General features: G+C 41.2%; 1 protein-coding gene across 3 annotated transcripts in view; it reads right to left on the bottom strand.

Moving 5' to 3' along the window:
- Window positions 1-14,017, bottom strand: part of NSUN3 (NOP2/Sun RNA methyltransferase 3) — a 687,521-nt gene that overhangs the window by 424,946 nt on the left and 248,558 nt on the right. For all 3 annotated transcript variants that reach the window (XM_044072148.1, XM_044072149.1, XM_044072147.1), the window contains one exon: window positions 8,153-8,307. In XM_044072148.1, the coding sequence (XP_043928083.1) occupies window positions 8,153-8,307 (155 nt within the window). The remainder of the gene's footprint in view (window positions 1-8,152; window positions 8,308-14,017) is intronic.

Below are 14,017 nucleotides of genomic sequence, written 5' to 3'. Positions count from 1 at the left end.
TGCACTGGCTACTCTACAAAGATACAGTTTCTTTGCAGTGATACAGTCCTTGCGCTTCTCACATCTCCTGTGACAGGCTCGACTGTGTGAGAGTTTTTGAGCATTGTGACCTTCCATTCAACACAAACTGTACCACCGTGATCGCAACTTGTGATCAAAGGACGACTGAAATAATTAGACATTTTGTGCATATCAGGCAATGAAAACAGCAACTTGGCAATGGCACATGTTAACATCAAGATAAAACAGTACAAGCAGCAAAGAGAGAACTGGGAAGTGGTCTGCTGCTATGGTTCATAACATTAGGGTGTTTGCTGGAAGGAACTAGCTGTGCCTGTAAGCTTGGGAACTAGATAAATTTTCAGAATTTTGCAAAAAGTACAGTTTTGTACCTACCATAAATGTAGATGTTCGAGGATCCACATTGCTGCAGTCCTAACACTCGGGTAGTCCGCTGTCCCAGTCGGCCCGAATACCAAAGTATATGGCTGACGCCGGTCAAGGCGCATTAGTCTGACGTCAGGACGTCAGGGTACAAATGCGCATGACCGACGTCATATCCTCAGTCTTTTCTTGCCCCAGATGTCAGAAGACCCTAAAAAGATAAGGCCAAAACCAAAAAACACCAAACACTCCTGCACCAAAAATATGTACAATATATACAAAATTACAAGAGTATAACCTCACCCACACAACCACCCCTAAACACAGAGGGAAGGAGGGAGGGTAAATTGGACTGCAGCAATGTGGATCCTCGAACATCTACATTTATGGTAGGTACAAAACTGTACTATGTTCTTCATTCCACATTGCTGCAGTCCTAACACTTGGGTAGAATCCCAAAGCAGAGGTAAGGGAGGCTGGCAAATCATAAAGAAGCAGGAGCTGTCAACATGCCTTGCAAAATAGCTGTGGCAAAACCAGCCCTAGATTTAGAGTAGAGAGGAAGGTGGTAATGCTTAGAGAAAGTATGCACTGAACTCCAAGTAGCTGCCTCCAAAATATCCTTAGTTGCCACCCCTTAGAAATGCTGTTGAAGTGGCAGTAGCCCTAGTGGAATGAGGCCTAATCCCAGCTGGAACCTCCTTGCCATGATGGGAATAACAAAATGCAATGCAAAACCCAATCCACTTAGAAATAGTTTGTTTTGACACAGGCTTGCCCTGAGAACTCAAAGCAAAAGAAACAAACAACTGCTGAGACTGCCTAAAATCCTTAGTCCTGCTTAAATAATAACGCAACTGCCTGTGTACATCTAAAGTGTGCAAAATCTTTTCCCCCTTATTTTGGGGATCTGCATAGAAAGTAGGCAAATGAATAGTTTGGTTTAAAGCCACACTAGAAACCACCTTAGGCATAAAGGAAGGATTAGTTCGTAATGATACTCTATCCTTATGGAAAATCAAAAAGGCTCAACCGCCATAAGGGCCTGCAATTCAGAAACCCTTCTTGCAGAAGTAATGGCCAACAAAAAGCAGTCTTCCATGACAAGTATTTCAATTCAGCAGTAGCCGCAGGCTCAAAAGGTTGTAGAGTAAGTTTCTCCAACACAAAATTGAGATCCCAAGCAGGAGTAGGAGCTCTATTGGGGGTCTTATATTCTTTGCCCCTCTAAGAAATTGCTTGAACAAAGGATGCGAAAACAATGGTGGGTCACAATCATAGTGAGCTGAAATTGCTGCAGCATGAATCTTAATGGAAGAGAAAGACAAACCTTTGTCCAATAACTCAGTAAGATATTGAAGAGCCACACTCAACGTAGGCTCAGAAATCTCCAAATTCTTTGCTGCACTCCAAAATAAAAATCTCTTCCATTTTTCTGCGTACACTTTCCTTGTACTAGGTCTGCTGGCTTCCATAATCACATTTAAAACTTGTTGAGGAAGTTGAGACCTGCTGTGTTTCAAAACAGAATATGCCAGGCTGTTAGATGAAGAGAGTGAAGCTTGACATTGAGTAGATGACCGTCCCTCTGAGACAACAGGTGCGGAATCAAAGGTAAAGGCCATGGAGGCTTCCTTACCAGACTCCTCAGTAATGGGTACCAGTGTTGCCGAGGCCAATCTGGAGCTATTAAAATCATCCTTGGCTTGTCTTGTCTGACCTTTAGAAGCACCTTTGGGAGAAGAGGCAGAGGTGGAAAGGCATACACATGAAGATTTTTCCAACTGAAAGAAAGAGCATCCACTTTCCAAGCTGTGTGATGAAACCTTTTTGTGCAAAACTTTGGCAGCTGGTGGTTTAGTGGAGAAGCGAACAGATCTATGTCTGGAGTTCCCCATGACACTGTCAATTGCTGAAATACATGAAGATCCAGTTTCCACTCGTGGGGATCCATGATTTGTCTGCTTAACACATCTGCTAAGGAGTTCTGTGCTCCTGGCAGAAACCTTGCCTGAAGAGTTAGTTGCAAGCTGAGCGCAGTCTCCCATAAAATCATTGCTTGCCTGCATAACGGGTAAGAATGCGTTCCCCCTTGTTTGTTGATGTACCACATGACAGTTGTGTTGTCTGTTAGAATCAACACCTGCCCTGGAAGAAGTAACTCCTTGAAAGCCATTAATGCAAACTGGACTGCTAACATCTCCTTCATGTTGATATGTAGATGCTGTAGTCTGGCAGGCCACTTGTCTTGTATCCACTTTCCATTCAGATGAGCTCCCCAAGCTATGTCTGAGGCATCTGTCGTTAGAATCTGACTCGCCTCTGGCCGGGTCACAGAGAGTCCCTTGTTTAGGTGACATTCCTGAGCCCACCACAAAAATTCCTTTTGAATGCAAGGTATTATTTGAATGACAGTGTCCAAATCCTGGCAGTGCTGTGTCCATACATTTTTGAGATACCATTGCAGCTTCCTCATATGCAGTTTGGCATTGGGAAGCACCAGAATACAAGATGCCATGAACCCTAAGGCTTGAAGGACTGTCCTTGCAGTCAGCCCGGACTGAAGAGATAGTTGATGGAAGTAAATGGAAAGATTCTTTTGCTTGTCCGGGGTTAAAAAGGCCATCTGGGTTGCTGTATTCAGTCTCACACCCAGAAAGCACATGTCTTGAGAGGGTACTAGACTGGACTTTATTTCGTTCACAGAATACCCTAGGCATCTTAGCACTGCTATCACATATTCCAAATGCTGTAAAAGATCTTCCTTTTCTTGAGCCAAAATCAGGCAGTCGTCCAAGTAAGGATAGATTTGTATTCCTTTTAGCCTGAAGTAAGCTATCACTGGAGCCAGAACCTTTGTGAATACTCTGGGCACAGTAGATAAGCCAAAGGGCAATGCAGAGAACTGATAATGGGAATTCCCAGCTCGAAAACGCAGATACTTCCTGCAACTTAGTCTGATAGGCACATGAAGGTAAGCCTCCTTGAGATCTAAAGTTACCATCCAGTGATCTTTGCCCAGCAGAGGTAAAAGCTGTTGTAACGTCAACATTTTGAACTTGGGAATGTCCAGATAAGTGTTGAGGATAGATAAATCCAAAATTGGTCTCCACGTGTTCCCTTTCTTTGGTACTAGGAACAGGCGAGAATAAAATCCTAGGCCCCTTTCTGGCACAGGAACCGCTGAATGGCCCCTATTTGGAGTAACAGAGAAATTTGCTTGTGAGCCTCTTTTCTTTGTAGAGGAGGAATGTCTGGCATGCCTTTGAAAGGAGGCAAGGTATGGAAATAAAACCTGTAACCGTGGTGAATGATATCCAATACCCATCTGTCTTGGGTAATTAAATTCCAATTTTCTTTGAAAAGAGCCAGCCTTCCTCCCAAAGGTGCTGCCAGACGAGAATGTACTGGCAGCTGAAAAGGCAGGTCATTGGGTCTGTTTACGAAAGGACTGACCCCTGCCCTCACCAGAAGACTGAGCAGGTGAACTCCCTGTTCTAGGCCTAAAAGAACCTTGAGCTCTGCCCCTACCACGCCTAGACCTACCCCTAGACTGGGAATCATAAGCAGGATATGTCCATCCCTTAGTAGGCCAATTTCTACTAAACTTGGAGGCTGAACCTGCAAAAAATCTTTAACAGTCTGCATAGACTTAGCCTTGTCCTCCATTTTCTTTAAAACTGCTTCCACAGGCGAACCAAACAACACGTCAGACTGTAACGGAGCATCCAAAATCCTTGTCTTAACATGCTCAGCTAAATTCTGATCCCTCAGCCAGGCGTGCCTACGAAGAACAGAACCAGTGGCAGCCACCCTCGAAGAGGCCTGCACAGCATCAAAACCACATTGCAAGGAATGCTTACCCACCTGTTCAGACACATGAACTAAATCCTGCAACTCTTTACACTCAATACCTTCCGCCAGAGCATCCACCTTAGACTTCAATTGTGAAAGGAGATAATTTTGATATTTTAACATGTGAAACTGGCAATTCAATGCCCTCATGGCTAAAGTGGAAGAAGTATACACTTTCTTTCCCCATCTATCCAAAGCCCTTGCCTCTTTATCAGGAGGAACAGGATTTTTAACAACAGAAGCCTTAACACCTTTAGGCCCCTGAGAAACAGTTTCGGGTCTGCCCTAGGACTCTTAAAAGATACTTATGAGCTTCAGGCACCCTATAATACCTATCTGGTTTAACTGGGGCAGGAGGCAAAGAATCAGGGTTCAGGGAAGCCTCTGCAAAACATCTTCCACCACATCCAGAACAGGAGGTATAGCTAAAGGCCTATGCTGGGGTAAAACAAAATTCCCTAAGCCTCTTCCTGGAATCAGAGAAATCTTGACCTTCCCATTTAAAATGCTCCCTCATGGAATGAAGAGTCTCTGAAAAGAAAAATCCTCAGGAGGAGAAGCCAAGGAGTAGAATCATCCACATCAGAATCAGATTAAGGAGGATACTCCTGCAAGTCTTCAGCCCATCGGTCTGAAGCCTCCGAACACTGCTCAAAACTCTCAAGCTCAGGTTCCACCCTAGGCCTCTTATCAGGAGGGGGCATAGAACCTCTAATCATAGTAATCAAATCTTCTGCCATTTTAAGCATATGTTTCTTAGGCAAAGATCCTGAAGAACTAGGAGAGACCCCCACTGAAGTTAAACCTGGCCTGCCTCTCAAAGAAGCCTTGGAAACAGAAGGGGAGGGTCTAACCACCTTAGGAAGAGAGGGGAGAACAGCCACTTGAGAAGCCCCTTCAGCCTGGCCTACCTCCTGAGAGGACACATCCTGTAACAGTAAAGTCTCTCCTGAGACTCCAAAGAAACTTCTGGCAGAACCTCCGCTCCACTGAGCCTTCTAAAGAACCGACGTCCGGGACTGACGGTTCTTCCAACCTAGGTTTTGCTGCTTTGTCCTTGCGCTTTTTGGACGAAGCGGGCGTCGGAGCATCCGACGGCATTTTATAATTACAACGCTTCCCAAAAACTAACCTGGCACAGTCTAACCTTCTCTTTATAGTGCGTTTGTTAAATCTAGCACACGAGCGACATCCAACAACGTCGTGCTCAGGCCCTAAACAAGGTATACACAAGGTATGGTAATCCCTATGAGGTATCTGTTTACCACAAGAAATACAGTTATTCACTTTTTCTGACATCCGGTTAAATACTGAGGCAAGAAAAAAACAAAATATTCCCCAATGGGGTACTTAGCCAACTTTGATTCGGTCTGAAACTCCGACTTCAGAAAATTTCAGAACGCCAACCTGCACTCGCAAAACTGCTTCTGCATCGGACCATGCGGCAAAAAAGACGGGGGATATGACGTCGGTCATGCGCATTTGTACCCTGACGTCCTGACGTCAGACTAATGCGCCTTGACCGACGTCAGCCATATACTTTGGTATTCGGGCCGACTGGGACAGCGGACTACCCGAGTGTTAGGACTGCAGCAATGTGGAATGAAGAACATCTGCAGATATCAAAAGATAAAATCCTAGCACTTGCATATTGAAGAGCATCATCAAAATTAAATAAGGCTAGTCCCACCAAGCACAAGTGTCTCCTGCAAGGAAATACTTGGAAGGCCAGGTCTGGATAAGAAAAAAAATGCTCAGCATTATATTGTACATGCAAGCAATAACAGAATGAATATTCATCCTGTAGAGCATGTAAAATATATTCGCTACTTCCTTAAGGTGGCTTTTATAACCAGCAGTGGTGGGACATTAGTAAAGATGCTCATTCCAAAAGGAAAAAAAAAACATAGAAGCGAGGGTGAACTGTGACTCAGCCTTTGGAATGAATTATGAGGTAAATGATCAACAAAGACATAGGCAACCTTCAGGCATGGGACCCAGCCCAGTTTGGCTTTGTCAAGGGAAGGTCATGCTTACTAAACCTGCTGGACTTCTTTGAGAAGGTCACCAAGGCAATGGATGAAGGGAAGATGGTGCATACTGTATACTTTGATCTGGCTGAGGCAGTCGATACAATAACATACACAATAACACACTTGGGTATAGTACACAAACTCAATGAACTGGGCATAAACTCCCACATAACTCAATAGATTGCTACCTGGTCCACAGACAGGACCCATTGAGTCAGGATTGATGAGACCAGCCCCACTAAGAGATCGGTCACCAGTGGGGTACCTCAGGGCTCCATGATGATACCACTCCTTATTGTGCATCTACTTCGCAGACGTAAAGGATAACGTCAGGGGCCTTTGCTGACCAAGTCTGCAAATGACTGCAAATTGGGCGCTATCATAGATTCCCCATGAGACAAATGTCTTTCAAGAGGGTCTGACACAGACAAATGACTGGTACCAAAGTCACAGATTAAAACTCAATGCCAAGAAATGCATCATAGTGTCTCTTGGGAAAACTATCACCCAAGCTAATTGCTTCATTGATAAGGACACCCCTAAGAGTTGACCTTGTAGTCAGGAATGTGGAAACATATGTAGACAGTAATTTGACGTTTGACCAACATGTGGCCATGGCAGTAAGAAACTCATTCTATGTCTCCCAACTTAGAACTAAGGGCTTGGCATCCAGGTGTAAGGAACTCATAGTGTCACTTTATTTGGCCCTTATCAGACGCATCATTGAATATAATGCCCCCTTCGGATGGAACACCCATAAAGGTTCTTTACCAGGATAATCCAGAGTATAAACACATTGTCCTATATGAATCAGTTTAAAGGCATATGCCTAAACTCAGTCTCCAACAGTTTACAGAGGCAATCTAAGCCTGACATAAAAAGCATCCTCAGATCCAGCTCTGACATGCCTTTTACACATCTGCAAAATGAACAGCATCAACACTAGTAGATCCATGGATCTAAATTTGATGTAACATAAATAAGACATAGATTCCCATGTTCTGAAACAGGCTCCCCATCCATGTTAAGTATAACCTTGACCAATGGATGGGAAATTGGAAATTCATGCCAGGTCTGGCCCCCATGTCTCTGATAGATAGTTTGGACATTACTGTTTGCCACTAACACAAGCCCCACATAACATCATGAAACTTCCTAACTAACATAGCCCTCCTAATAAATGACCATGATACATAGGGACAATATTGGGGTGAGTTGAATAGCTAGTCTTAAAAAGGCCCTGGTGGTCATTACCTTAGCACATACTTATGAACCAATCTCTGACCCTATTCAAGTGAAACCTTGACAAGTACATGGGAAATTGTACATTTACCCCAAATGTGGCACCCATGTCCCTAATGGACAGAGGCTGTCAATAAGAAAAATATTATCCTAACACCCCCTCCTAAAAAAGATCTTTAGTCACTTCTCTACTCCTAATATAGATGCCTATGATACTCGGAGCTCAAATGTTTTTGGCATATACAGATAGGCTTGTACAGGCCCTAGCAACCTCTGTGTGTGTGTGTGTGTGTGTGTGTGTGTGTGTGTGTGTGTGTGTGTGTGTGTGTGTGTGTGTGTGTGTGGGTGCCTCTCTCTATACACATACATAAATATATATGTATAGATATGCATACATACACACACACACACACACATATATATATATATACATATACATATATGTATATATATATATATATATATATATATATATATATATATATATATATATATATATGTATATAGTTATACAAAACTGTTCTTCATTTGGGCCAGGACAGGTAATTCTCTGACTTTAGTCAAAAAGCCCTGTGAGTGAACATGCTAGATAAATGGTTGAAGTTAAGTCATGCAGGCACAGAATTTAAATTTCCTACCTTGTCGTACACTTCAGGATGCAGTTGTCCAAACTCCCTTCCATCAAGATTAGACAAAGTGACTGCACTCCTGCAAAGCTCAGGAAGAAAGGATTCCAACATTTCCTTCAGCCGCTTCCGTCTTAGGCAGTCTGGCTCATTACAAACAAGATTACCTTTATTAACAGGAAAAAAGAAAAATATTTCAAAGAATAACTTGAAAGAGCAGCACCCAACTATTCATACCCTCGTATTAAGTCTCTTAAATTATCAGTGCACTTTACTGTATGATGAGCAGCTCAAAAGGCATACATTAACAGAGAAACTTGCTTTAAAGAGCCAACATGGCTGGCAAAAGCAAAACTTTCCCCGCCCTCTAGTCAATTACACCCTACATGACTTTTGTATAACGACAGACAGCATAGCATTCAGTGGGGTGGCTGATGCCTCTGCAGTCATTGCCATATGAACTCAAGGCTCTTAAAATTCTACTAGTTGGAGGGAGGCAGCCCCCTTGCTGTATTGTGGGCGTTCTTCTCTCACCGTCAGTCATTCAAAGCCAGATATAAACATGCACTAAAAAAGTGTGGGGTGCTTAAACTAAGTTACGCCGTTTCACTGACATTAAAATCACTCAGAATCTTAGAAGGAACATTTAAAATCTCAGATGCAATTGATTGGTAAAACAGTTTCAGTTTATAGGTTCATAGATTAGTACTAAGAACAGTTAATTATTAAACCGCAACTCACATATAATTTATTATTAAATGATTAATAAAACAACAATGGATACTTTAGTAAAATGTAATAGTATACAATTACATTTTAAAGGTCAAGTCTAACCAAAGCTCCTACTGTCAATGAATTCAGAAAATGGACCAATATTAGGCCTCAGTCAAAATTCTTTGTAATACAGTCACATGAGGTACTCACTGTAACACTAAGACACAGAAGACTCCATGCCCTTACAATACTGGTTGGACATAAAGACACAGTGGTGAAGTACCCCACAGTAAAGGAGAGGTGCTCCAGGAGACACTTGATTGACTGCTGTGTAATGTATGCAGATACAGCAATTCTGCTTCTGAGTACAAAAGACAAACTTTAAGAAATCATGCATTGCACAACCCTCCCCAACTCTTTTTGTTCCTTGACAGACATAGCAAATTATTCAAAATGGTTTCTATATCATGAATAAGATAAGCTTAGTCTCTGACAGAAGCTGTCCCTCAAACAGCAGAACAACCCGGGGTTTCATTGTCAAGTCTTCTCACAGATTCCAACATGGCATCAAACAGGTTGTACAGACCACTTACAATACACATATCATCTCAAAGTGTTTCTCTACCAATAGGACCTTCTCTAAACTAAAGACTAACCTATCACATTGTCACGTTACCTGATACAGGAAGACACAATGGTACAAGCTGCATGGAGCACACATTTACACAGCCTTTAGACAATGCCTACCTATTATTACAACCCCTTTTTTAGATAAAAAAAAAATATGTAAACATATGTGTGTGTGTGTGTGTGTGTGTGTGTGTGTGTGTGTGTGTGTGTGTGAGTTTGTGTGTGTGTATGTATATATATATATATATATATATATATATATATATATATGTGTGTGTGTGTGTACGTATATGTGAGTATGAATATATATATATTTATATACATATATGTTGTTGTGTCTTTCGGCTTTTCCCGGTTAGGGGTCGCCACAGCAGAACTCCGGTCCGCTAATGATTGGTAGTGGATTTTTACGTACAGGGTTACCAGCCCTGACGCACAACCTTCGACGAAGGCACGCCCCATTCACGTATGCCTCCACACAGAAGACGCTCTAGCTGAGAATCGAATGGGACAACGTCTTGCTATGAGGCAACAGCGCTACCGCAGCACCACCACCGCAGTATACACACACACACACACACACATATATATATATATATATATACACACACATATATATATATATATATATATATATATATATATACACACACACACACACACACACACACATATATATATATATATACATATATATATATATATATATATATATATATATATACACACACACACACACATATATATATATATATATATATATATATATATATATATATATATACATATTACATACATATGTATATATATATATATATATATGTGTGTGTGTGTATATATATATATATATATATATATATATATATATATATATATATATCCCCCATGCATGTGCCCCCACGCATGTGGTACCCCCCCCACACACACACACATGCAGCCATTCCGGTGTCCCATTACCTGGCTATCTCTCCATTTCTCCCCAGTTACCATAAATACTGTTCAAAACTCTGTGTGCATACTGTTTTCGGCTTTACTTCTACAATGATTACAGATACTTGGATTTAATGTAAATGCGGTACCCCCCCCCCCAACACACACACACACACACATGCAGCCATTCCGGTGTCCCATTACCTGGCTATCTCTCCATTTCTCCCCAGTTACCATAAATACTATTCAAAACTCTGTGTGCATACTGTTTTCGGCTTTACTTCTACAATGATTACAGATACTTGGATTTAATGTAAATCTTTTATTTCAAATTTTACAGCACAAACACTAATAGACATTTGCTAAACAAGCAATACAGTCTCTCATAAACAGACATAGCTTTAATACTTCTTTGACTTTAAAACTCACATTCACTGCAACAGCATTGAAACCTACATTCAAAGAAAATGCATCTGGCCAGTGGTGGATTAAGTTTACCTTTCGGTTTTTCAAATCATAGGCCCCTTGCACACATTTTTAAAGCCAAGCAAAAGTTATTTGATTCACCTTCCTGATTGCATTAAATTTTAATACATAATAACAGCTAGCAGACATGAATTTGCAGCCATTACAACTTTAAGTCTGGTACGCTCATGCTCATGTAGAATCTGTAATGAAACAAAACTGGCATATTACTGATATACTTAAATAGCATATATTGCCAGGCTGTGGCAACACAATCCTCTAAAATGTTGGATATGTTAACTGTATGAAAATGGCCTTATGTTAGTTCCCTTAAACCAGTTCACACTAAAAAAACAGACAGTTCTAATAGGGTACTTGAGTACAAAACACCAACATACATACTGTCCCAGATGACTATGCATGCCCCTTTAGAGAGGGCACATCATCAGATAAGATGTGACAGTGAAGTCTTCACATAAATAAGATAGCCATATTGCTCTTTGACAGACACTGCTTCTCAACAAGCCTCATCAGTAATCAGGCAGAAGTAATGTTATAGGTGTTCTTTTCATATATCAACTACCCCTCAAAAATGGTAGATACTTTTCTGTACACTTCTGATTTCTCATTGATAAGCGAATGAAAAACATATGGCTAACGTTCAACTTGCAGCTTTTAGACACACACACAAACACATTGTCCTCAACAAGCCTTATTATTTTTGACAGTGATGATGTGATGACAGTAACAGCACCACTTGTTAGACTGTGTGTTAAATTTATAGTTGTAAACATTTTGTCAGTAAGCATTGAAACAAAACACATGAACCAATAATGACAAAACTGCCAAATTCAGAACATTTCAACCATAAATGGCCACTCATACTTATGTCATTAAAATCCACCAATATCAGTCAATATGCACAATCTCTGCAGAAGTAAAACATCATCTAAATAATTCCACATTAAAGAGATCTGCAACTAATGAAAAGTTGCTGCTAGCAAACAATTTTATATTTCAGTGTTTCATCTACAAATCAGTGCATGCTGCCCTTGAAGAATTGATTGCCTATGTTACGTTAAAAAAATGGTAAGCTGCCGTTAATATTGCAATAGGAAATGGATGGCAAACTGAAAACAGGTTCATAGTTACTACTACGCATCATAGGAGGACATACTCAGGACTGCAGCACCCTGCCCCATTAAAATACAATACAGTATGAGCTTGAGCAATCCATCTATATGCTGTGGGAGTAGAGCCCACACCCACAGCCTTCTAGATCAATATACAACAAGTGTGCTTTGAAAAGAGGAGTCTTACCTCAGTTAAAGGTTAAAGCTGAGGGGAAAAAAAAAAAACGGAACTTGCATGTGCCGCAGTTGGATTAGAGAAAACTCAGAGCAAACACCAGCCGGACTCGTGCTTTGCCTGGGGCTTTTCAGCATATAGTCCTTCTTCTTTATAATTCAAATTCTGTGCACGCGGAAGACAGTGAGTAGACAGATGTAAACAGTCGCAAAGACACTGTTTTCATCATCTGCACCCGGACGCAAAGGGCATTCTTAAAGAAGAACACCCGTAAAAAAACTGTAATTTTTTTAAACTAAAAGAAAATGTGCACAGTGCACCATTTTTTCTGGACAACACAGACATTTTCCGTTCTTTCGGACAGTGTCCCTTAATTCTGGACAGTCCGGAAGAATTCTGGACGGTTGGCAACCCTAGTCCAATGGCATCAATGACTCTATTGGTATTCCTACCATATGTGGTAATGAACCATAAAGTGTTGTTTGTGTTTTGTGATTTTTGTTTGTATTTAAGAAGGACCTCTCTGTCTAAATTTGCAGCAAAATTGCTTGCTGTATGTACATAGCCCATGCTATAACCCCTTTCTTGAAATCTGTTGGACAAATCTTTGCGAAAGACTTCAAAGGTATGTTCATCTGAACAGATACGTCTCATCCTAATGAACTGAGACTTGGGGATGTTTTTAGTGATACAAGCTGGATGCGTGGAGTAACGTGTTGTATTCTGGATATTTTCTGAATACTTCAGTACGAAGGGTGTTGTCTTGATTCCTGGTAACCAACACATCCAAATATGTGATCCTGTGTTGGTCATGGTTGATGGTGAATTGTAAGCCTCATTTATTATCAATGAGATACTCAACGAATTCCATCAAGTATTCCACATCAGACCTCCATACCATCCAGCAATCATCCAGATATCTACGCCAAATATCAATTTCCCCTAAGTTAATATTGTGTGTAACATCACAGATAATTTGTTCTTCTATGTATGCCATGTATAAATCTGCATATACAGGAGCAAATGATGCACCCATTGCAGTACACCATGCATTGTTGGCCATAGAAGAGCACATTTTTGGTGAGAACATGTTCAGTTAAGCATATGACAAAAGTGTTGAAGACGGGTTTGTATATCTCGGATTTATGTAACCAGTATTCAATGGCATCAAGCCCAGCCCAGTGTGGTATGTTGGTATACAGTGCACAAACATCCAATGTGCATAACAGTCAATTGTCTTCTATTTGCATATCATTTATGATACCTAGGAATTCTGTGATGTCCTGGATTCTAGATCTTACCCATGAAAATAGTGGTTTTAGATGTTGATTTGTATAGCCCCTAGACAGCATAGTACCAATCTATGAACATATATATACGCACACACACACACACACACACACACACACACACACACACACACACACATATATATGTGTGTGTGTGTGTGTGTGTGTGTGTGTGTGTGTGTGTATATATATATATATATATATATATATATATATATATATGGGTCTACTACTAAACACCGACACGACGATTCCCCGACACAAAACTCACCGCCTAAATAACCGACATCACACAAACCCGACAACGCAAAACACCGACCATCATTACACCGACACACGGAAAGTAAACAACACACTACACTACATAGCATACACACTAGCCCTGACCGAAACCCTAACCCTAAGGTCCGACACTATCGCACACTTCACCTACCTGCACCCTAACCCTAACTCACTTAACCCACCCCTAGCCCAAGCTCCGACACTAATGCACACATCACCTACCTGCACCCTAACCCTAACTCACTTAACCCACCCCTAG

The sequence above is a fragment of the Protopterus annectens genome, chromosome 5.part0, assembly GCF_019279795.1.
Source record: "Protopterus annectens isolate FY-2018-M chromosome 5.part0, PAN1.0, whole genome shotgun sequence".
In the NCBI taxonomy this organism is placed as follows: Eukaryota; Metazoa; Chordata; order Ceratodontiformes; family Protopteridae; genus Protopterus; species Protopterus annectens.
Note: the sequence above shows the minus strand (reverse complement) of the source record. Positions and strands in the feature narration are given on the sequence as shown.